Source organism: Lolium rigidum, chromosome 3 (assembly GCF_022539505.1).
Source record: "Lolium rigidum isolate FL_2022 chromosome 3, APGP_CSIRO_Lrig_0.1, whole genome shotgun sequence".
Lineage (NCBI taxonomy): Eukaryota > Viridiplantae > Streptophyta > Magnoliopsida > Poales > Poaceae > Lolium > Lolium rigidum.
Genome location: NC_061510.1, coordinates 174,673,676 through 174,699,343, shown reverse-complemented (window position 1 = coordinate 174,699,343; position 25,668 = coordinate 174,673,676). Strand labels below are relative to the sequence as shown.

Here is a 25,668-nt window from a genome sequence, read left to right as displayed (position 1 = left end):
GTCCCAATGGGGAAGATTGCTATTTATATGAGTAGATGCTCCAGATCTGACCGTTATGCACGTTTTGGTGTAACACCGGAAGTTCCGATCACAGGGGCCGGAAGTTCCTGCTGGATTCCTCAGCTTCTGAGAATATGCTGGAACGAGTGCAGGCGGAACAAGGGCGGAACTTCCGGTGACCGGAAGTTCCGGCCTACTTCCGGAATCGCGAGAAAATCCCATTGGAACATACTATAACCAAAAACGCCGTTTTCGGAACTTGGCCGGAAATAGGGTGGAAGTTCCGCTAGCCGGAACTTCCGGCCTACTTCCGCCGTGATTCTTCGTGAGAGGTGCGGAGATGCTGTTGTCATGAGCATCTGGGCGGAACTTCCGCCTGTAGGGGCCGGAACTTCCACCTGGAGCAGAAAGGCAGCAATAGCTCCAGATTTGTCAGTTCAGTCCACCAGCCATGTATGTAGAATGAAACCATGTATTTTCTTTAAAAAAAATAATAAAACCATGTACCTGTCTACACCAACACACATAAATATGTACCTGTGTTGACATCAAACACACAAAACCCAAAAGGGCGGGAAATGTTCTTTCAATATCCCCTTTTTGGTGTTTGATGACAACACAAGTATTTGCAGGGAATGAACTTAGTAATCAACAAGTATGTGTGAGATATAGGAGAGCTCCCCCTAGATATATGCATGTACCAAGAAAAAACTCTGAAAGCTAAGGTACACATATTAGAATCAACGCTCCCCCTATATCTTGCATCCATCATCCATGAGTTAACGATAAACATATAGAGATAGATCATACACGCATAGATAAAACATGATAGAAGATGACTCACATACGGAGTTTACCACATACAAATATAAGGTCCACACACCACATAACATCTAGAGATGAAGTCCAACAACATATAGAGAATAAACTGGAATCACAAGCGATAAAAATCAAAGAACGCACGAGCTTGTGACTCCCCCATGCAAATACCCAACGGAGAGCAACCTAATATGGGCTCACTCTCCCCCTTTGGCTCCAAGGCACCAAAAAGGGATAGGAGTAACTACACGTCCCAAGGGTCGATGTTAGCCCAGCCGGGAGGAAGATCAGATGAGGCGCCGGGGTGAACTGGAGTGCGAGGAGGGGACTGGATCTCGAGACCATCATACGGAAGTGGAATGCCATGCTGAGATACTCACTCAGCCTCCGGAGTAATGTTCTCCTCGGTGCCGGGAGGAGACACGTCCACATTGAGTGCCCTCATGATGCTCTTCTGACGAACCCGAGACTTCTTGGCCTCACAATGCTGCTGATATTGACGATGGTTGACAGCTGAGGTGAGATAAAAGATCTGTTGCATGCGGCGTGCAAGCTTGGAGACCCAACTTGGTTGCTTCTCATGAACGGGAGGAACATCTTCTAGTGTTTTATTGTGATGCTTGGTCCTGAGGCTCTTCACTTCATGAGCGGTGATATTGAGAGAAATGGAGTGAATGAGAGGAGCCTGGCGAGTAGATATCCAAGTGTCTTCAATGAGCTTCATGATGTAGGGAGCAAAGATAGGAAGCTTCTTCGCCATCACACATGACCACATATCATTGTAGATGTAGTCCGTCACATCGAGCCTCTCACCGGTGCCTTGCTTAGCATGAGAGTTTGCCATAAGATCCACTTCATAGGTATGCATCTCATCAAGGTTGTCACCCTTGGGTCCAATAGTTTCACGGTAGACACGAAGCATGATGTCCCAAGTGGGGAGAAGATCCGCACTCTTTCCCAGAATACCCCATCCCTTAATATAGAGAGGTTCCAACACATCCTTGGTGAGGGCAAACGAGCTATCATGCGACCGCCATCCATTTTCATTCACCACAGGAGAGCGAGGGTATCCAAGAGCTGCACCAAAGATTGCCAAGTTGACTTCAAGAAGAGTCTCATGTGTCATCCACCGGAATGTCCTGGCTTCATCTTTTTCAAAGTGAACGGTTGCATAGAACTATTGGATCAAACCAATGTCGAAGTCCTTGTTGAGCTCCATAATGGGATAGATCCCAAACTCTCCACACAAAGCATATGCTTCAGCAAAGTACCGTGAGGCGGGCATCTTGGCGGTGTCAATGGAATGCTGAGTGACAATGCCCTTCTTGAAGGTCACATATATCTAATAAAATATTTCCTCTTGGGTTTTGTTGTCGAAACGCTTATCCGCAACCCTCTGATTCCGAGGGATGAGATATGGATTCCCTTGCCGCAGCTCCTTGTACTCAAGGTATGGCATGTTCTTGACTAATACATGAGTCTTCTTCCGACGGACCGTGGATGACTTAACATTCCGTTGTGCCGACTGTTGACGAGCCATGAGCTTGGAAGGACAAGTGATCTCAAACTCTTCTTCTTCTTCAACATGCCCCTTGCCTCTTTTCTTGGAACCACCTGAGATACACATATGAAGATGGTTGCAGAAAGATGAGTGCACACGAACAAGAGGAGGCCAAAACCAGAACCTGGACAGAAACCTAAGTCCATAACAGAAATTACGCTAGACCGGAAGTTCCGGAGGGAACCGGCGGAAGTTCCGCCCGAGCGGAAGTTCCGGCGCAGATGAACGAAGACAGCACAAGTTTTCCCCCGGATTCGCGGTAATGGCGAGGTGAACTGCTCCAAACCAACGTTTCTAGACAAGATCTAGCAGGGGATATGCACCTAGAAAGTTTCTACCAAGGCTTGGCCTAGCACTATGCCCTATATTTCATCTAGTGAGGTCAACCCACAACTAGAGAGGGAGAGAGCACAAATCGAGAGGAGCCATGGTGGAGGAGAGGGAGGGGATGCAAATCCACGGAGGAGATCCGGAGGAGGTCGCCGGAGGAAGGAGATCCGGCCGGAGGATCCGCCGGCGCCAAGGGTAAGGGAGAGCCACGAACAGATGTGGATTTGGGGGAAAGTGGGGAGACAAAACTGTCGCCCTGTTCCCGACCCAATATGTGGGGGAAAGGTTCGGGCGGAAGTACCGCTCGTTGGGGCCGGAACTTCCGGTCCCAGCGGAACGTGCCCACCGACAGAACGGTGTAGCGTATAACCGATGCTGGCCGGGGAATCCGAGCGGAAGTACCGGCCGGACAGACCGGAACTTCCGGTGAAACAAAAAAAAACAGGGCTAGAACAGGAAAAAATAAGGAAACCGTGTGCGCTTGGAGTTGGAAAGGATCGGGCTTAGATGCGAGAGGCTTGGGACAGATGATCCAAATTGTAAGATGGTACATGATCACTCATCTTTGCAAGCAATGGAAATGAAGATAAAAAATGAGTGATTTCCCATAAGAACAAGTAGATGATAAATAAAGATCCATAAGATCCAAATAACACTAACTCTCCACAAAGAAGAGTGTGGTGGCCTAGGCCACCATGTTTGAGTGTTATGGTATGGCACCGCGAAGTTATATCTTGGGCCCAAAATCACTACTCGTCATTGAAGCTCACATATCAAAACATGATATAAAGAGAATGATTTCTTACTATCGGCATTATGGGAGGAGGGATAGCTCAATAATTTAAACCGCACTCCCCCTATTTCTATGCCCACATCTAAACCAAAAAAAATTTAGAAGAAGGTGTGTTTACAAGATGGTCAAGCTATACTCCTTGAATCAATGATATTTAGCTTATTCCTCAAATAGCTAAACCTTGCTTCATCAAGAGGCTTCTTGAATATATCGGCAAGTTGATCTTTGGTAGGAACATATCATAGCTCAATATCACCACGGGCAACATGATCCCTAATAAAATGATTCCGGATCTCAATATGCTTCGTTCTTGAATGTTGCACCGGATTATAAGCAATCTTGAAGGCACTTTCATTGTCACATAAAAGAGGCACTTTGTCACAAGTGACACCGTATTCCTTTAAAGTTTGCCTCATCCATAACAATTGAGTGCATCCACTTGCGGCGGCAACATATTTGGCTTCGACGGTGGAGAGAGATATACAATTTTGCTTCTTAGAAGACTAACACACCAAGGAATTGGCAAGCCCCGGATGTTGATTTCCTATCATCCTTGTCTCCCGCCCAATCCACATCGGTGTATCCATTGAGATAAAAACTTGAGCCTTTAGGATACCAAAGACCATATCTTGGGGTATCAACCAAATATCGAAAGATTCTTTTGAGAGTCATCATGTGGCTCTCCTTAGGAGAAGCTTGGTACCTTGCACACACACCAACACTCAACACTATGTCCGGTCTAGATGCACAAAGGTAAAGCAATGATCCAATCATGGAGCGATATACCTTTTGATCCACCTCTGTACCATTGGGATCAAGTGCAAGATGACATTTAGTAACCATTGGAGTGGCTACACCCTTCATCTCCGTCATCTTGAACCTCTTGAGCATGTCTTGAAGATAAATTTTGCTTGATTGATGAAAGTCCCTTCTCTCAATTGCTTGATCTCAAAACCAAGAAAGAACTTCACCTCTCCCATCATAGACATCTCAAACCTATCGGTCATAAGCTTTGAAAATTTATCATTGAAAGCTTTGTTAGTAGAGCCAAAGATAATATCATCAACATATAGTTGGCAAACGAAAAGCTCCCCATTGACTCTCTTAGTAAAAAGAGTGGGATCGATTAGCCCAACATCAAACTCACGGTCTATCAACAATTCTTTAAGGTGCTCGTACCAAGATCTAGGAGCTTGTTTGAGACCATGAAGTGCTTTATCAAGCTTATAGACGTGGTTAGGGAAGTCGGGATCCTCAAACCCCGAGGGTTGCTTAACATAAACCTGTTCATGCAAAGGACCATTAAGAAATGCACTTTTCACATCCATTTGTTGTAACTTAAAATTATGATGTGATGCATATGCAAGAAGGATACGGATGGACTCAAGGCAAGCCACGGGAGCATAAATTTCTCTTCGCTATCTGCACTGCCATTCATCCGCGCTCAATAAGACCCCTACGTATGTGCTTTCCGATATACAACCGGCCGGCGCCATTCGTCGAAAGCTCTCCTCTCTCCCAATGAGCGACCTCTCCCAGCTTCCATCAGACACCGACAGCGAGGGTAAGCCGCCGGGATGGCGCCATTGGTGGGACAAAGTTGCGACACCTAGCAGCGATGATTCCCCGCCGCCGGACAGCGAGGAGGAATGGGAGGCCAAGGAGGAGGAAGAGGCTGAGGTGGAGGCGGCCCGGACGAAGGCGGAGGCGAAAGCGAAAGCGAAGGCAAAGGCGCAGCCGGCGAGCACCGTCGACGACAAGGAGGACACAAGTTCCTCCGACGCGTCGAACGACACCGCCTCTTCAGAAGAGGTGACGAGCAGGAAGCGCCACCATGAGGACGACGAGGCGGGGCCATCAAAGAAGAAGTAGTTTAAAAAAATTCAAAAAAACTATATGTAATTTGTTTATGTTTTTTCGAAGTTTTTATATGTAATTTGTTTGTGTTGCGCCGCTTTGAATATTAGTACAGCGTTACCTATACCGTACCTACAAATTTCTTCTATCTGTTAAAATAAAAATATAGTATTTTAAAATTTTAGGGAGCTTTTGGAGGACGCGGCTGGGGAGCGACACAAAGGAAACACGTCCCCAAACGATAAATCTGGCGCCGTTTAAAGAACGCTTTGGGGGACGCGGTCGGAGATTGTCTAATGTCTCTCCTTCTGCGTCTCCATTCAAGATCGATGGGACCTCGCCTATGTCTCCACTCTCCAGGAGGGGGATGTGTCCAAAGCTTCCTTTTACATGCGTTAGGAGGACGTGCTCATGCACAGGGGACAGTGGCATTATCGTGGATGACGTTTCTCGCATAAGGAGGGGCCTTTGGAGGCATTCCCGCTGCTGCTATGGAAGCACGTTCGAGTGAGAGGATCCAATCACAGCCAAATGTTGTTGACACACAATTGGAGCATGCTCAATATGTCGCCATGAATAAGAACTCTGGCTTCGGCTCAAGTAATACAAAGTTACAACAGTTTTCATTACTTTCTCCTACTGATGAAGATATTATGTCTAGAGCATCCACATTAGGTGTCTCTCTAGGTGGTACTCCAAATAAAATTTCCATGTGAATTGAGTCTCTAAAAGAAAATGATAACTTGAGGACACTAATTATGTTGAAAATAATTGAAGCTAAGGACAATGTTTCTAAGGAAAATAAGAATACTTTGCACTTGACCAAGCTAATGAGCTTTCTTCAGATTTATTTGAAGAGGAGCAACTAGGATCTCAGGATCATAAGGATCCCACTCTTTGCGAGATTCAGATGAAAGTTAAGGCTAAGAGAGCTTACAAGGAAAAATAAAAAATTGAACCTAAGGTGGTCTGGCGAAGTGTAAGATTAACTAAAAAAAAGTAGTTCTTAAATGAGGGGTAGCATTTGGAATAGTGGGAGGTTAGAGGTACCGCCAAGCATTGTTTCGTTAGGGAAACTATAAGTGAACATAAACTGGATTTCTTTGTTATTATTGAAACAGGGAGTACAAACTTTTCAGCACCATTTTTTAGTCATTTAGCCGGAGGGTTAGATTATCAATGGTACTGGTTACCACCTTTAGGCCGTTCGGGAGTAATGCTTATTAGAATAAATGCTACCACGCTTCATTTGCAGAATGTGATTGCGGGAGATAGATGTGTCAAAAATTACATTTCTTCCAAGGCTGATAGTTTTAAATGGGTATTAGTACCTGTGTATGGTGTTGCTCAAGAGGAAACCTGATTTTTTAGCGGAGATGGTTCGCTTTTTTGAAGACGAACCATTAATCCTCCTGACAAAACAATGTCTTCAGGTAGCTAGCTTTGGGTACCCCTCTCGCGTCGCTCCTCCTGGCGACCGGGAGGGGCAAACCCTAGCCGCCGCCGCCCCGTCCGCCCTCCCCCCTCTCTCCCTCCTCGTCGCCCCTCGAGGTGCTGCCGGCCAAAGGCCGCGGCGCCGGTGAAGGGGGCGGCGGGGCCGTGGCCCTCGGCTGCGGTCCCCGGCGCCAAGCACAGCCGCATGGAGGAAGGTGGCCAGGCTGGGCTTGCCGGGCTGAGGCCGCTGCCCGGCGACGCTCTCCACCCCCGACGCGTCTCCCCTTGGTCGGCGACTCCGGCAGCCGCTCCTCCGTCCGTGGCGGCGGGTGGCTCTCGGGATCCGGCGGCTCGGTGGCGGCGGGCTTCGGTGCCGGAGGGGCTGCTGGTGGTGGTCTCGGTGGGGCCCTCGGACGCCGGAGCGGCGGCTCCGGATGGTGGCAGCGGTGCCGTGTTCTTCGCGGCGAGCGGTGGCCCGTGGCCCTGGCCGTGTGGGCGGCAGGGTGGCGGTGAGATCTAGTCCGGGGTGTCATGGCGGCCGGTGAAAACCGAGCCTTGACCTCGGTCTTGGCGGATGATGGCGGCGTCGGGCGACGTCGTTACCTTGTCGAAGGCATCATTTTTGCCCGTCTTGGCACTACACTCGGTGGGTTTGGGATGCGCGGCTGCCGGTGAAAACCGTGCTCCGACCTCGGTTGGCGGACGATGGCGACGTGTCACGCCGCTACCTTCTTGAAGGCATCGTCGTCGCAGTCTGCGGTCTCTCACTCGTGCTGCTCCGGGAAACCCTAGGTCCGGGTCTCCCGGATCGGACGATGGCGGCGCGCTCCGCGTCGTTCTACCTCTTGGGGCATCGTTTTGGAGCAGCTGCTGGATGTTGGCGGATGTTGGTGGAGTGGATGGTGGAGCCGTCCGGCGTCATGGTGGCATCGATGGCAGGTCTTGCAAGGTTAATGCGATTATCTCTCTTGAAGATGGAGTCGAGGAAGACGGCGGAAGCAACTCCCGTGGCGTGGGCGTTGGCGTGCGCCGAGAGTATGCTTGACTGGATGTGCTTCTCACCTGCTATTGGGCGGTTTGGAAAGGCATTTAGTTTGGATGATGTGAGTTGGTGTATTGTCACCCTATACATCCTACTGTAGGTATAGTTAGGTTGCTTCGAGAGTGATCTTTTGTATTGTTTCTTGTAAGGCTTCATGAATAATCTAATAAAAAGCCGTGTGCATCCTTTGGATGCAGAAGCTGGGGCGATTTTTCCCCCTTTTCGAAAAAAACCTATGATAGTTGGGGATTTTAATATTATAAAGCACCCAGAAGAAAAGAACAATGGTAATTTTTGTGCCCGCTGGACTTTTATTTTAATGCCATCATCGAGAGTTTGGACCTATGAGGATTAGCTCTTTCGGGTGGTCAATATATGTTGGCAAATCGCAGAGATGCACCTACATACGAGAAACATGATCGTACTTTGGCTAGTGTTAATTGGGAGAAAAAGTTACCCCTTGTATCAGTCAAAGCATTGACACGTTCTAGTTTCGATCACACACCTTTGTTACTTAATTCCGGTGAGCCAGCTCATATTGGCAGTAAGGCCATTTTTTCTTTTGAGCTATCCTGGCTGACATAGGTGTACCATATTAGGTACTCGGCGTTATCACCCTTGGTGCGGGTCCATGAAGGAATAGGCAAAGCCCATGACGAATCCAGCACGGAACTGAAGCACAAGAACTGTGTAAAATAGGCGGGTTAGGCCCATATCGGGTAAACCGACATGTATGATGTAACCGACCCGAAGGTGGACTCTGAGACCTAGCCCGCTATATAAAGGCTAGGAGGAGCCACCGGGAGGGGGATCTAGATTCATAACACGCAACACATTTGTAACCCTAATTCATAATACAATCTCGACGACTTTGCCCCTGATCATACTTTCTGTCGGCTACCTAGTTTGGCTAACCGATCTTCGAAATCACCAGCGCTCTTCTTTCCTAATGGGCATTGATAAAGTTACCCCTTGTCACTGGCTAAAACAGGAGGGTTTCTATGAGATTGTGGCCAATGAGTGGACATCGATATCTGATGGAAACACTCCAATGGAGAGATGGCAAAACAAGATACATCATTTATGACAATTCCTGAGAAAATGGGGTCGTAATCAAACTTGTGTGTATAAGAAATAGAGAGAGAGACCAACTACTTAATATCATAGACACCCTTGATAGCAAGGTTGAGGGTAGCCCGCTAAATGAGCCAGAAAGAAATACTTTACGCAAGGCCAATGATTTGGTTGTCAAACTAAGGCATGACGAAGAGTCCAAGTGGGCTTAACGGGCTAAAGTTAAACACGACCAAGAGGGGGGGGGGGGGTGCTAACACAAAATATTTCCACCTAATTGCAAATAACAAACATAGGAGGAAAAAATATTTTGATCAAGAAAAGTTAAAGCATTACATTACTGAATATTACAGAAGTTTGTTTGGTCCTCCATCCGATAGTAATGTCTCTCTTATTGAAACTGAGACTCAGGATATCCCTCAATTGTCGGCTGCTGAAAATGAGATTTTGACAGCCAACTTTACAGAGGATGAGGTACATGACACAATTATACATATGGAAAAGAATAAGACGCCTGGACCCGACGAGTTCCCTGCCAAGTTTTATCAGAAAATAAAGGATATTTTAAAGTTTGATCACATGGAGATGTTTTTTAGTTTCCAAGATCGAGAACTACCGCTGTTCCACCTTAACTATGGGACGGTTATCCTACTTCCTAAAAAGGAAAACGCAATACAAATTCAGCAATATTGGCTGATTTGTTTGCCCAATGTCAGTTTTAAGGTGTTCCCGAAGGTAGGGACAAACCGGATAACTATCATTGCTGATATGATTGACTCAAACGGTTCTTATGCCTAGGCGACATATTTTAGAGGGTGTTGTAATTCTACATGAAACTATCCATGAATTTCATAGGACAAAAATGGACGGCGTTCTATTTAAAATTTATTTTGAGAAAGCATACGATAAAGTAAAATGGCCTTTCCTGCAACAAGCATTGAGAATAAAGTGTTTTGATCCTAAATGATATGAGTGGATAAAAAATTATGTCGAGAAAAAAAGTGTCGGAATTAGAGTTAATGGTGACATAGGTCATTAGTTTTCAGTCAAAAAAGGGATTCGTCAAGGTGATCCGATGTCCCCCATTTTGTTTAATATCATTGTGGATATGCTGGCAATTCTCATTGCAAGAGCAAAGAGGGATGGAAAAGTGGTGGGACTTATTCCACACCTGGTGGAAGGAGGAGTGTCTATTAAACAGTATGCAGATGATACTATTATTTTTATGAAACATGATTTAAATAAAGCACTTAATACGAAGTTTATTCTATGCATATTTAAACAATTATCCGGCCTTAAAATAATTTTTCACAAGAGTGAAATCTTATTTTTTGGAAAGGCAAAGGATATGGAAGATCGTTGCAGAATTATTTTCAGTTGTGAGGTGGGAGACCTACCACTTAGATATTTGGGGATTCCTCCACTTCCGGAAACTAAAAGATAGCGAATGAAAACGTGTGGAAGATAGCTTTGAGAAAAAATTAAATAGCTGGCTAGGAAAACTACTATCGTATGGGGATCATTTAATTCTTATCAATTATGTCCTGACAAGTCGTCCTATGCTCATGTTAGAGCATCTCCAACCGCGTCCCCCAAAGCGGCTCCCAAACGGCGCTAGATTTATTATTTGGGGGGCGTGTTTCCTTTGTGTCGCGCTTGGGGGACATCGCTTCCTAATTGCGTCCTCAAACGCGCCCCCAAAACTTTAAAATATTATATTTTTATTTTAATAGATAGAAGAAATGTGTAGGTAACTCTGTACTAATATTGCTATACTAATATTCAAAGCAGTGCAACATAAAAAAATTACATATAAAAACTTCAAAAAAACATAAACAAATTACGTATAATTTAAATTACTTCTTCTTTGATGGCCCCATCTCGTCATCCTCACGGTGGCGCTTCCTGCTCGTCACCTCTTCCGAAGAGGCGGCGTCGTTCGACGCGTCGGAGGAACTTGTGTCCTCCTCGTCCTCGACGGTGCTCGCCGGCTGCGCCCTCGCCTTCGCTTTCACCTCCGCCTCCGCCTTCACCCGGGCCATCGCCGCCTCAGCCTCCTCCTCCTCCTCCTCCTCCTCCTCCTCCTCCTCCTCCTCCTCCTCCTCCTCCCATTCCTCGACGCTATCTGGCTTCGGGGAATCATCACTGCTAGGCGTCACAGCTTTGTCCCACCAGTGGCGCCATCCCGGCGACTTACCCTCGTTGTCGATGTCTGATGGAAGCTAAGAGAGGTCGCTCATTGTGAGAGAGGAGGGGTTTTGATGAATGGCGGTCAGTTGTAGATCGGAAAGCGCATACGTAGGGTTCTTATTGAGCGCGGATGAACGGCGGTGCATATATCGAAGAGAGCGGCGATTGCTCTTCCGCGGAGTTCGCGCTCCATTCCGGCGGTTCATGCGTCGATCGATGCAGATGCCAATGCCACGGTTCCCCTTCCCGGCAACTGCACCGTCGCTACGAAGGCGGCGGTTGAGCTTCCGACCCGCTCACGCGTCGGGCCCGCTTCTTCTCACATCGCTTCTCGTTGTGTCCGGCGTGCCCGGAGCATCCCCTGTGTAGCGGGGACGGGCTGGGGCGCCGGACACCGTATTGAGCCGCGCCGGACAAAAAGGGTCTTTGGGACGCGAGGCTGGGAACGATTTTTTTGTCCGGCGCGCTCCAAATCCCTTTGGGGGCTGCTTTGGAGGAGACGGCTGAAGATGCTCTTATCCTTCGTTGAAATATCTAAAGGGGCGTGAAGGAAATTAGACTACTTCAGACCCCGCTTCTTTTGGCTAAGTGACGGCCACAAAAAGAAGTGCAGATTAACCCTAAATGGAACAAAATCTGTAGACTTAAGGAACATGACGGGTAGGGAGTTGAGGTTTTGGAGTTTTAAAATAAATGTTTACTTAGCAAATGCTATTTAAGCTTTTAAATGAGGAATGAGTGTGGCAAGAGCATTTATGATACCTCTAATCTAAAACCTTGTGTCATGTTTCAGCTAAAGCAACTGACTCGTCTTTCTAGAAAAGCCTCATGTATGTAAAAGCAGATTTTTTTTCTACTTTCAGACCCCTCCCTGCATGATACATTAGCGAATGTTCTCTCCACTATCCTTCTGAACATAGGTTTTAGAAGGGCTCTGTCAGTAACAAGAGAGGAAGATGGTTCCATTTAGTTCAGCGGCTAATGCATATTCATTTATCGATAAAAGAGGATGTCTTTAAATGGAATTTAACTACAAACGAAAAGTTCACGGTTAAGTAAATGCACCTTCATATGATAAATGATTACCACTTAAGATTAGGATTTTTATGTGGTTTCTTTACAAAATAAAGTAATACTTACGAAAGATAATTTGGCTAAGCATAATTGAAATGGGAGTAAGAAAAGTTATTTTTGCGATCAAGATGAAACAATAAAACATTTATTTATAACGTGTCCTTTTACTAAAATCCTTTGGGGCATTGCACACATGGCTTTTAATATCTATCCTCCCACAAGTATCGTAAATCTCTTTGGTAATTAGTTGCATGAAGTAGCAAAGAAAGATACAGCCCGAGTTAGAGTGGGAGTATGTGTTTTATTGTGGGCGATTTGGCATGTCCAGAATGATTGTATCTTTAATAGAAAGAGTTCCCCATCATTTCTACAGACAATACCTATGGCTACCAGTGGATCTATATATGGTCTTATCTTCAGCCGTTGGAGGAGCGCCAAGGCATGAATAATGGTGAAATCGCTTGGCAACGGTTGCATTGGATTTGTACAACTAATTCGGTTGGCGGCTTGATCGAAGGCTAACATGATGATGACAAGCCGCGACGTGCTTTTGCTGATCTTTTGATGGCTTATGCATGTTTTCATACTTTTAGATCCATGATTTATAGTAATACTTGAGTATATAGTTTGTTCCAAATATTTTGTAAGACTTTTAATAATTTAATAATAAAACACTGTACGCATCGGTTGATGCAGAGGTTGGGCTGTTGCCCTTTCTGTAAAAAGAAAATCCATAATATACAATAAGGCAGCAACTTACATTTTTTCCAGGTACACATTGGATTGCAATCGAGAGTTACTACTTCAACTTTTTGAAAGAAAGGCAAAAGATTTGCCTTAATTCATTGATAAAGAAGAGTGAAGAACCAGCAAGGTTTCAGGTTTACAGCCCGTAGGCAACAACCCCTAGGAGGGGGAACCAACCAAAAGAAAACTAATCTCCCGACATAAGATGACCCAAGAATTTAGCCCCCGCGAAGGACCAAGATCTAGCTTCAAACATGATGCGGTCCAAAGTTGCCGTAGCCATGGAGCTCTTATGTTTGAAGACTCTAGCATTCCGCTCGTTCCAGAGTTCCCAGGAAACAAGCATGACGAGGGTGGCGACAGCTTTCCTTCTACCGGGGTGCGCATGTACAATATCCAGCCACCAAGTCTTGACATCCTCGAAGTTGTCCCATTCCGAAGGCTCGAAATCATGAAGCCCAAGCCAATCCTTGACCATGGACCTAACCCTCCTGAAGTACCTACATTTGAACATAAGATGGGCAGCCGTTTCGGGGGCGCTATTGCAAAGCAAACAATTTCCGCAATTAGGCCATCCACGTCTATGTAAGCGGTCAGCCGTCCACACCCGGTTTTGCGGGATGAGCCAAGAGAAGAATTTGCGCTTTGGAGGGGCCCAAACTTTCTAGATGGTGCCATTCATAGTAGAGACCATCGATCCGGCGAAGTGAGCTCTGTAAGCGGAGGCCGAGGAGTAGGAGCCCGAAGTAGATACCTTCCATACAATGGAGTCACGAACCTCGTCATTGAGCCGCAAAGTAGAAGTGTAGCGCCAAAGCCGCACAAACTCCTCAATGTGGGTGGTGTTTAGGCCGTTGGAGAGGTCAAATTGGGCAACCCAAGCATTGCCAAGAAGGGCATTCCGAACCGACCACTTCTTCCTCTTAGAGATAGCGTAGATGGAGGGCGCAGGAAATTTAGGGGCAATGTCATCCTCCCAAGGGGAGTTCCAAAAACAAGCCTTCCTCACATCTCCGATTGTGACCTTCGTAAGAGCATAGAAGTAATCCATGTCATCGTCATTACAAGGGATCTCGGTCCCAACCCATGGTCTATCCGGCTCAGTCCATTCCAACCAAGGCCAACGAAGGCGCAAAGCTCTAGAGAAAACCTCCAAGTTAAGGATACCAAGATCACCAAGCTTGGTGGGGCGGCAAACAGCAGTCCAATTAACTTTGCATTTGTCGCCGGACACCGTGTCGGAACCCGCCCAAAGCCAAGCCCGGATGATCCTTTGAAGAGCTTGAAGAAACTCTGCCGGGACGTCAAGAGCTGTGAGTAGGTAGATGGCTTGGGAGGTGAGCACCGATTTGGCCAACGTAGCCCGGCCCGCAAAGTTGAAAGATTTTCCTTGCCAAGGGGCGAGATGGCCCGCGGTCTTGTCTTCAGTATATTGTAGGTGGATGCGTTTGATTCTCTTTATGGCAAGGGGGAGGCCAAGATACTTCAGCGGAAAGGAGGCGATGGTGGCCGGAAGATCGGAAGTAATATCGTTGAGATCTATGCCATTGCAACGTATGGGGGCGACCAAGCTCTTATGGAAGTTAGTGTGGAGACCAGTGACGTTGCCAAAATTGGTAAGGATGCTCGCAAGGTTGGCAACATCATTCTTGAAGGGGGCCACAAAAATGGCGGCATCATCCGCATAAAGCGACGTGCGAAAGTGAGCTCCTTTACCTGCAAGGCGGCGCAACCTTCCTTGGGTGGTGGCGATCTCAATGATGCGTTGTAGCGGATCGATGGCGATGTCGAATAGAAGCGGGGAGAGGGGGTCTCCTTGGCGAAGCCCGCGGCCATGAGAGATAGGCTCACCGGGGATTCCATTTAGGAGGACTCGTGAAGAAGAGGAGCAAAGGAGGGCGGAGATCCAGTTGCGGAAGCGAGGGGAAAGCCAAGCCGTTGGAGAAGCTCAAGGAGGTAGCCCCATCGGACCGAGTCAAAGGCCTTCTTGATATCTAGTTTGAAGAGAAGGGAAGGTTTCTTCCTTCGGTGAAGCCATCTAGCATAGTTCCGTACGAACATAAAATTATCATGGATGCTCCTAGACTTGATGAAGGCACTTTGGGCAATGGAGACAATCTCCTTCATGCAAGGGGCAAGCCGGGAGGCGAGGATTTTGGCTACAATCTTGGCGAATCCATGAATGAGGCTAATAGGGCGAAAATCGGAGACTTAGAAAAACGCCCTGATTGCAAGATTTTTTTGTGTGATTCGTGCTAATTATGACTTGGGTTGAAACCCATGTTGCAACTGAAATTTGTCACCCATTAATTTAAAGTCAGACTCTGTGTGAACCTTCCGTGAAACTAAGGCACGTACACATCATGCTGTCCTTTCAAAAGAAAATAAAACTAGCGGAGTACGTACAATGTGTGATGGTAACTTAACCAGCTTGCAGCGTTTACCTGAAACTACTCTCTACGGTTGAATCTTATCTTGCGAACGCACGCGACTGCATAAGGGAAAATAATGATCAAAAGGTATCTGCAGTGAAAACCGATCGATACGTTCATCCGCGACTACTCCCATAGTACATGTGATGAGATCGCGACAAGTTAGTTTGGGACGTAGCGCGCCACACGGAAGTATTAACATCAATGGTCGCCTGGCCGCTGCTCCTGGGGAGCACTTGTAGGTCGCACACACACCACAAGTCCACATCATGGCAATAGCATACGTGTGTTCACTTCATTCTGTAAAATATAATAAGAGCACGGAACGGCACTAGATTACGCAGTTTAAGGTTCTTGTTGCCATCGGATATGCAAGTACTCGCTTATGACAGAGAAACTAGCAACGATGTGCCAATGCAAGATGGGAGTAATACTGTCATGACATCCAAACATTTCGCAACAAGAACATACACTCAGGAACTAAGCACAAAAGGTTGCAACAACTTCCTAAACCTTGAATTTTTCTGGCTTTATTAATTTAAAGTCGGGCGTGCTTCCCTTTTATCTAAGAAAACTTCCTAAACAAAATCCTGCCAGGAACCTGCAAAATCACGATTTAGATCAGTGCCTGCCTAGCGTAGATCGCAGCAAAACTAACGAATAAGGACAAGCAAAACACAAAGAACAAGTGTAATAGTATCTGAAAAACCAATGAATTCTTGACCACGGCTATTAATGTCAATTGCGAAAGTATCAACAGCAGCCGATTTGTTGATCAAGTACAGCATCAGCATACTAGCTGTAAGAGTTTCTGTGCTGGCATCATAACGAGTAATAGAAAGAAAAACACAGTTCCCTTCAAAATGATTTCAGTCGACCAGCCAAAGGAACTCTAATTCCTCGGCCCTCATCTTTCGGGAACAGATCAAGAACCTTTTGGGCGTCCACGTCCCCTCTTAGGCTTCCTTTCGTATACAGCTTCATTCATGCACAACCTTTTCAGATCACCCCTTGTGCGAGGTTCCCTTTGCTCCTCGTCTACAGCTTCATCGATGGACTTGACTTCTACAGCTTCATCGATGGACTGGACTTCATTCTTCAGGTTGCGGCTTGGGCGACCACGGCCTCTTCTAGGCTTCCTAGCTACAGCTTCATCGCTAGACTGATCGTCATTCTTCTGGTTGCGACTTGGGCGACCACGTCTTCTAGGCTTCTCATCTGCAGCTTCATGGCCGGACTGACCTTCGCTCTGCAGATTGCGACCTGGGCGGCCACGTCCCCTCTTCTCAACTAAAGCTTCGTCGCTGGACTTGTCGCCACTAGGGAGACCACGTCCATTTTTATGCTTCTTATCAACACCTTCGTCCCTGGACTGATCTTCGCTCTTCCTGCCAGCTTGCCGTTTGTTCTTCATGGCGCCTCTTCGGCGTCTGCCTGGCCTTTTACGCTTCTCATCTACAGCTTCATCACTGAGCTGGTCACCCTCACTGTCCAACCTGTATAATTCAATATAGAATGGTCCAATGTCAAATCTAGTGTTACAACTTGAACCTGTCTGTGGTCAGAAACAAAGAAACAAAATAAGATAGTGTGCCTTACACTCCCGAGGAAGGGTCCAACAAATTTACAGCAGCTTTAAGAGCATGAAAAGCAATCTTATTTATCTGAAACAGAAATAACAGAGTCAAGTTCATGTCAGTCATCATATTGATTGTCATACGTAACAGGAAACAACCATATTGCTAAAAATATGCTTGTTGAACCTCTAATTTATCTTCTTTAGCCCTGTGACCGGATGGAAGACATCTAAACTCTTTAGTCAGTTTTATACATTCATTAACATTTTCAGGGGAAACGAAGTCCATTGCAACCTTGACGCAAGACTGCATTAAATAAATGAAAAAGGATAAAGTTTATAGCAACCGGATAATTTGATGAAAAATAGGAACTGTGCTGCCTTGTCAGGAGGAAGGTTCACACCTTCAAATTCCTGACTTGATGAGGACATCCAGCAGGAATGAAAACCGCTTCACCAAGCTTCTGTTCAAACGTCCAGGGCTCAACACCTGAAACAACACACCACCAATTAGGCAACATGCAACAGTGCTGGGAACATGTGAGATCCCAAAATAACATGCTTACTAACCACATTCTTTCTTGAGATTTCTCTTATGTTCCTCAGTTAAATAAAAAGTCTGGTCATGAATAGGGTGAATAACCTGCAATATTCAATAAATTATAATGGCCAGCGTAAGAAAATATCAAGGAAAACTTATCCCCACATGGTTTTAGCCAACGAAAGAGAAACCTGTTTCACAGGATTGCAGTAAATGTGCCGAAATTCAGACGCGTGCTTTTTAAGATACTCTTGTAATTTCTTGGAATCTTCTCTACGAAAAATATCCCATAAGGCACCACCGGTATTCTGTTCCACTGAACTCTTTGGCACTCTCTTGGAAGGGCCACCTCTAACTTTGTTGCGGAGTCCTCTATTGCCTTGCTTGCCCAAAGTAGAGCGGCCTCCATTATGCAGCTCACCAGATTTATTTGCCTCATTTAAATCCCCATAAAATTCATGATTATCTTGTCTTGCCATTTTACTTCTAATTTCTTCTATATCATGAAGGTCACCAATCTTGTAGGCCACTTCAGCAGTATGTGTTAAAATATTTACCTGGTCAAATCACACACGTTGCACATTTATAACTGTCATGATAAAACATTAAAATTTTAGCTGGGAAAATCACACATTCCACAGTTATGACTGTCATGATCAAACAAATGAAACCAAATCAACGGATAAACAAAACAGCCAGGACAATAAATGGTTAGCACCAGCTTTTAAAATAGCAATAATGAGAAAAAAAATTCTGTTTGGAGAAAGCTATAAAAAATAGTGTGGATGTGTGTGCGGAAATTTTATTAATGATGAGTGAAAAGGACACAATAATAAGCCAGATATGGAAAGAAAGTATCACCGCATCAGACATATCGCAGTGCAGCTTCGTCACGGAGTCACCCCTGCCTAACTCTTGGCGAATTCCATACGCAATGTATGCTTTTGGCCCAAGATCTGGCTTCAAGGAACGGGCAGGAAGCTTGACTGCAAGATTCAACGGACCATATTGTGGATCAGTGTACTCTGGAAATGGCAATGCACTGATAAATTCAGCACCATGACGAGCTAATCTCTCGTCAAAGGAACTAGATGGTGGCCAGTCTTTTAGCTTAAGTATCTGTGGCCAGCGAGATGAAGGATGAGTTCTTCCTCTGGTATATCCCTTGAAAAAATCGCATATTTTAATTTCCACCTGAAAATCAAGCACCTGTGTGGTAAGTTTAATAACGCATGTTATTAAATTAAATAAATAAAGTGTTAGTAAGGAGAAGATATCAAAACAATGCTACAAAGGAGGAACCTCGGAAGGAGAAATTACTGCCTATTGGAAACATTGCAAGGAGCATAGACTGTTCACAACTACAAAGAATGCACGTGTAAAAACAATTAATTGTCCATATTGTACTGCCATCATTCAGGAGAGTAGAGGTCCTAACCTCACACAAATCAAGGCAATCTAATGCTTCGACAGCCAAGTTAGCGGTCTTTTTTTCTCTCAATGCCCGCACCATAACTGATGGCTCCCAACTCAGACCAGCGGTTAACCGAAGAACATCGGAAACAATAACTGGTTCACCCTCTGCCCAATGGTTCTGAAAGTGCACCAAGTCATCGTCCTGGATATCTTCGGCTCTTGGGCTGTATAAGTAGTTATCATCTGAGCCATCCCTATTTGCAGCCTGCGTTCTCTTGTCGGAATGATCAGAGCAAGGGCACCCATCGCTTGCATTGGCGACCCCTTCTTTAAATGTTTCGCTCCTAACAAGTTTGTCAGCACGGTCTTCTAACTCCGAAAGCATCGTCTCTGTCTGCAAGAATTTGAGGTCTAAATGTGAACCACCACAGCCTCCTTTTTCTTTTGGGGGGCAAGGTATACTACCATCACTATTTGCCTTCCATGGTACGACAGTCTTATCTGTGTCCTTGTGCCTCTTAAAAGGGGCCCTTTTATCTCTATTCCTTGAATTAGGAATACGACCAAAAACATACTCATTGCCTCTATCTTCATACTGCGCTATCTCTAGATCTTCTCCTCCAGGAATCTTACCTTGGCGAAGCTCCCGGCAGCATGCAATGCACAAGTCATACTGACAAACTCTGCATCTTCTGTGCACATCAAATATGGAAGTTTTACAGTTGTTGCTACAGTTAAAGAATATAAAGATTGATCAGATGTGGGCTTCCATGATATTAGAAACACAAAGTAAGCACAAAGGATCCAAACCAATAAGTACGCTCATCTGGATGAGGCTTAGCTCGCTCCAATTTCACTTCCTTCACTGATGCACCTGCAAACAAACACGGATCACCATTAATGTCAGGGGCAGACAGCCAAACATCAATGGACAAGCTAAAGATACACAAAAAAGGTGAAATGTTTGGAGAATGTGCATAGTCAAGATTGTTTCATTGAACACCAGAATGCCACACCTTGTCTTTTTGCTTCTGTTGTCTTTTCATCCATCTGCTCCTGTCGCAGTTTTCTCAGCCAGGGAAGCAACAAACGTACAATATGGAAAGCATAGCGAATTTGATTTTCTCTGGAAATGTCCTTTCTTGGAGGCTGGTCATGAGTGGGTAAGTAATTAAATCATTAAAGAGGAAGACAAGAAAAGAATAATTAAAGAAGGCACAAAATCAGCAGAAGAAACATATAACAGTATAAATAGAAGATTGGACGCTAAGTGCAAACCAGTTCAACGCCTTTCATCCGTAAGCATGCCTTGCAATTACAGATTTTGCGACAAAATGGGCATTCCGCAGAAAATTCGGCTTCTGACAAAGAAGGATACCTGCTTACCAAAACATGTAAGAAATTGAGCATAAAAAGGATAAAAAATAACTGAGTAAGACATAAATTGCCAACTCAATAAAAACGGCAAATATTAGAAAGACGAATACACCCAAATTTATGTAGCACGGTAGACGAACCATCGTTTCATACATCGCAAACAGAAGCGTTTACTTTTGCATGATGTGCACCGAACCACCCTCCCATTGTTATTTTTCTGACACTGGTGGCACATCAGTGCATCATCTCCATTCCTCTTCTTCCGTTTCTAGTAGATAATTAAAATAATATGAAGTCATTATACTCACCAATGTAGTTGCAGTGAGCCATTCCATAAATAACTTTCAAACAAACAAAGACTTAGCAGGGAATGAAATGCATACTTTATTATTTTTCTCAATCTCTTTGCCATTAGATAATGGAACCTTATTTTTTCCTTGGTACTCCAACTTATTTCTGATAACGTCCTTCTCTGAATATCGGGTCTTCTTCTTAGTTACAGCCTCTATTGTATATACATTATCCTGTAGAGTAAAGAAAATACTAAGTCCAGCACACTTAACCTACTTCCCCTAATATTTGGTTATTTATAACAGTAAACATCTTTCAGGGATGTCTATAATACGTCATCTTAAAGGTTTTAATGCATCATGTCAGGTGGAAAAGGTCTACAATGCACATTACAATCATAGAAAGTTTACTGAGCAAGCATCACTAATTTTCATAGATGCTACACTTCTGGATCGTGATGGCAACCTGCCATATATGCCTAGATTTGGAATTCTGTTTGCCACTGACAAAAATTGTGCAATATTCATGGTCCTAGGAGTAACTGAGCATTAAAAATAAACTTGCTTACTTGTGCAATATTCAGATAAGAAGATCATAAACAGGATGGACATAGTTTGTCGTATTGTTTTCCCAAAGGCTTAAGGGGCTGTTTGGTTAGGCCTTGGCTTCACAAAATGCGATGTCATTTGTGAAACCATGCGATTCATTTTTACAGTTGTTCGATAGCCAGTCTCAGAACATGACCGAAGGATTTTAAATCTTAGTTTGCCAGAGCATGCACAAAAGTTTCCTTTTCCTCCAAAAGGTGTTGTAAGACTTTATTTTTCCTTATGTAATTAATTAATTGTTAATCCTAACTTGGTCACTATCTATAGCAATTACTGCCTTGTTGATTCGGGTTATCCAAAACAGAATGGATATATTGCTCCATAAAAGACAAATGTATAAGGTACAAGGTACCAAGTTTCAAGCCTCAAAGACAAAAGAAAGCTATTGTTGCACAATAGACAAAGACCAATGAGCAAGTACAAGGTACACTATAATGCTCACTCTTCCCTTCGTAATGTCATTGGGCATTCGTTTGGAGTTCTCAAGGAGAAGTGGCACATGATTGAAGAAGGTGCCAAGTCTCAAGCCTCGAAGACAAAAGAAAATTATTGTTGATTTTATGTTGCTTGACACTTATATACAAGACACGAAGTTACATGATAAGGAGTCTATAGACGTGACATGGACGAGAACTATATGCTAACAGCGGACAGAGCCCTGCCTTCACCTGACACGGTCAACATGAATGGTGTCCATGCTGGTGACTCCTTGATTATCATGAGAGGAGTAGCTATCTTCTTTCGAAAAGTGAAGAATGTACAAATGATGGCTTTTGGCAAAGATAAAACAAAAACAGAAGTCTGAGGAGTTAACTATTGCAATCGGCATAGAGTATTTACCACACTGCTTTCACCCTGGCTTTTGCCGCTCGTGATTCGGGCTGCACCGTCCTCCTGGCCTTTTATCGTTTTTGCTGGTCTTCCCCTTACCTTGGGCTTATCCTGAGTCTTTGAAATATGATTAATCAGTGGTTCCTCATTGTATCCATTCAGATCATCATCCTATTAGAAAAATAGTAAAATTAGTCAACTTGAGCTCACGCTTAGCAGAAACAAAAACCCATAATACACCCCAGTAAAAATATTAAATGGCAAAGGGTAAAGCAAAAAAAAAAGTCTGAGTAGTTATCCAGAAATTGTGATAACACATGAGTATCTCACATAAACAACACCTTTATGAATGTCATGTCGCTGGAAAAGAGATGTACAAACTATGTTTGCTAGACGTATTGGACAGCACATCACGACGCAGTAGAAGCAAATGATGGGCTGATCATTGTTCAAGTGCTCACAAAAGCTGGATATCTTCAAATATTGGCAAGTAATTCCTCAAAACAACATCGAATAATGTATTTACCTCATCGCTTTCATCCTGGCTTTTGCCACTCGTGAGTTCGGCTTCACCATCCTTCTGGCCCTTTGTTTTTTTTCCTGGTCTTCCCCTTACCTTGGTCTTATTCTGAGTCTTTGAAATATGATGAACTAACTGTGCCTCGCTGTATCCATTCGGCTCATTGTCCTATTAGCAAAATAGCAATTAGTCAACTTGAGCTCACGCTCAGCAGAAACAAAAACCCATCAAATCCCCCAATAAAAATACTAAATGGCAAAGGGTAAAGCAAAGTCTGAGTAGTTATTTAGAAATAGTGATAACAGATTAGTATCTGACTTAAGCAACACCTGAACGTTACATAGCTGGAAAAAAGAAGAGGAAAGCATTGTTAACTGTAGATGGGTTTATTATTCTGGTACAGTTTTCAAAAAATGGTAAACGAATCACTTTCCCCGAAATGTGGAAGGAAATCATGTGAAGATGTATAAATTTATGTTTGCTATCCGTATCGGACACGGACATCACACCACATCAGGTTCGCGGTCAGCATCGCCAGAATTAGCGCAGCTGAAGCAAATGATGGGCTGATCAGTGTTCAAGTGCTCATAAAAGCAGTATATCTTCAAACATTTGCTAATAACTCATCGAAACCACATTGAATAATATAGTTAAGTAGAAATGATTATCCTGCCCCCAGTAAAAAAAACTAACATCTACTCTCGGACGAGCTGCAGAGTGAGATAGGTAATAATAATCCAAATGTACGATGGTGTATTTTATGGCTTCCGGTGCTCCCTTCCAAAGGACAAACTAGCTAGGGTTTATGGTGGAGCAGCCAAACATCCATCCATGCGTAGTCATCCGAATAAAAAACAAATTACACAGGGATAAGTTGTACATTCGCAAAAAAACTAGGATGAGGACTTGGTACCAAGGATCACAGAAACTTGTAGCCGCAATTATTCACCACAGAAGGGCGCGCGCGGACCAGATAAACAAGCTATAGCATATGGAGTATTAGCGAAAAGGGGGGGACTCCCCGGCCCACCTCATGATCGTCAGCGGAGTCGAGATCGCAGTAGGCGTTGGGCGCTTGTTTCCTCTTCCTCGTCAACCTCTCCCCCGCCGCGACCCCGAGCCCATCGTCCTGGGGCCTCAGCGCCACCGATCGGAAGGCCCGGTCGTCGGGCTGCAGCCTTCCCCTGCCGCGCCCTCTTCCCCTCCCCCTCCCCCGCCTACCTCCGGCGATCGCCGCCGCATAAACCCCACCTCCGTCGTCGCCCTGCCACATGGTTGCGAAAGCTCGCGAGTGGAGAGGGGGAAGGAAAGGAGCGGAGGAAGGAATGGGGGCCGGGGCTTTATAGTGAGTCTGCTAGGGTTTGGTGGAGGCGTGAGCGGCGGGGCCAGCTGCCAGTGAGCGTGCCGTGGGGTCTATGCGGTGGCGCTCCGATTTCTCCGTTCATCCCGAGGTTGTGGCTGGGGCCAAAACTTTCCGTTCGACGGCTGAGGTTCCGTTTCCAAACCTGGCGTGGAGTATCGGGCGGGATTTGCCAAATTTCGAATTTTGAATCACGCGCCCTCCGGTTTTGGGGGGATCTGAATGGACCATGGAACGCCAACGTATTACTTACCTGCCTTTTGCGCTCTCTCTGGCTCTGGAATTTCATTCAAAAAGCAACGTCTATAACTTCGTGAATCGTCCTGTTTTGGGCTCTGTGGTTTTTCACAGTCGCTTGTGTGTGTGTGTGTTTTTGGAAAAGACGCCAAGCTCAAGAGATGATGGAATGTGAGGCAAAAGCGATGTCATCGGTAACACGGGGCTCATTGGTACGAGAGATTTTCAAAACACGGGGCATATCGAATCCTACAGAAATCTAAAACGCTGAAATCGGTAATATAAGTTGTTTCCTTACACCAAACAAACTAGTTTCAAAATATTGATATCACACCATACATAGTAAATATGCCCGTACACGCTCCATCGTTGGCGTCTGCTCACACATGCTTGTCTTATTATTTGAACGTACACTCTTGTAGACAATGCACACTCGGCGTCTGAATGCACGTCGTCATACATCTTTTCCACCAAAAATTGTTGATATCTAATCGCAATACTCCATCCTTTACCCATATAACCAAAATACATTTGTCTTCGCATGTGTAGAGTGTCTTTTGTTTACACCTTCTGAACATATGACAATGATGTGTCAAGTCCCAGCAATTTGACAAATCAACTTCTCTATCTGGGGTCCATACTTGATATTCTCATGATGATCTTTCACTGCAACAGGTTCGTAGGGTGAAAGCTGCTAGAACGACAAGACCAACACCTTCATTATGTCCCTTAATGGTGTGAAGTCCGCGCATGAATAAATCATGATGTGTATCTTCGCCATGTTGTACAAGGCAATGATATATTTGGATGGTGTTAACTAGCTAGTATAAAACATCCCCTATGATAATTATCGATCTCAATTCATAAACTCATTCCAATGGTAGCGATGGCATGGGCCTTTCAATTATCCAATTTGTTATTTTTGATGAGTACCTCTTCACTTCTACTTTCTCGATGGTTGTTGTTATCCAAAAAAACAAGTTATTTCTTTTATGACAACTGTCTCTAAATGATCCACCATATGGTTTCTGAAACATATATTTGTGCCATTACAAGCATGGTACCCACACAAATGTGGTTGTGTGTGTGTTTAATTTTTCTGATTGGATCGCGAACGAAGGTCTACATTAATAATAAACAATAAAGTAGTAGATGCCCATCTTCTAGGAGATGTGGGGTTGCTACGACTCCATTTTCGTCACTAATGTCATTATCATCGTATCCATACCTAAGTGGCAACTTTGGCAAGATGATTGGGTCAAGATCATGCTATGTGATTAAACATGGATCATTTTGGTTGCTACGGTAGTAAAAGTACTAGCAACGGTGCTCCTCCATTTTTTTTTGGAAGTGTTAGATCTCTTGTTTCGTTGCTTCTAATGAGTTGCCTCCGATCAGAACATACGATTGATACTGTCACTAATCAATGAGGGTGTGGAGTCTAAATAGAACCAGAGCAACTACATCGATTCACAATTTAAAAATTGTTGTGTCATCTCGAGTAAAGCTATTATGATTTTCCAATGTCATTACTTAGAAACGAAAGCTTATTAATCTA

The 25,668-nt window shown here is 44.7% G+C and overlaps 1 protein-coding gene across 1 annotated transcript; it reads right to left on the bottom strand.

The window, feature by feature from the left end:
* Positions 1-16,278: 16,278 nt before the first annotated feature.
* On the bottom strand, positions 16,279-23,786 carry LOC124695832 (lysine-specific demethylase JMJ25-like). The gene is made up of 16 exons (XM_047228645.1): positions 23,544-23,786; positions 22,610-22,681; positions 22,093-22,164; positions 20,647-20,787; positions 20,404-20,531; positions 20,165-20,264; positions 19,903-20,035; positions 19,697-19,760; positions 18,909-19,614; positions 18,332-18,664; positions 17,662-18,027; positions 17,500-17,572; positions 17,334-17,419; positions 17,117-17,236; positions 16,953-17,017; positions 16,279-16,849 (listed from the first exon to the last, which is right to left on the bottom strand). The coding sequence occupies exons 1-16, from the start codon at positions 23,784-23,786 to the stop codon at positions 16,279-16,281; spliced, it is 3,273 nt and encodes a 1,090-aa protein (XP_047084601.1).
* Between the last annotated feature and the right edge of the window lie 1,882 nt (positions 23,787-25,668).

Coding starts and splice junctions, on each gene's coding strand:
- LOC124695832 (XM_047228645.1), bottom strand. CDS start 23,786: ATGTGGCAGGGCGACGACGGAGGTGGGGTTTATGCGGCGGCGATCGCC. Junction 20,788..22,092: donor AGACTCAGGATAAGCCCAAG/GTAAGGGGAAGA, acceptor TTTACTCTACAG/GATAATGTATATACAATAGA. Junction 19,615..19,696: donor CCAGATGAGCGTACTTATTG/GTTTGGATCCTT, acceptor CTTTAACTGTAG/CAACAACTGTAAAACTTCCA.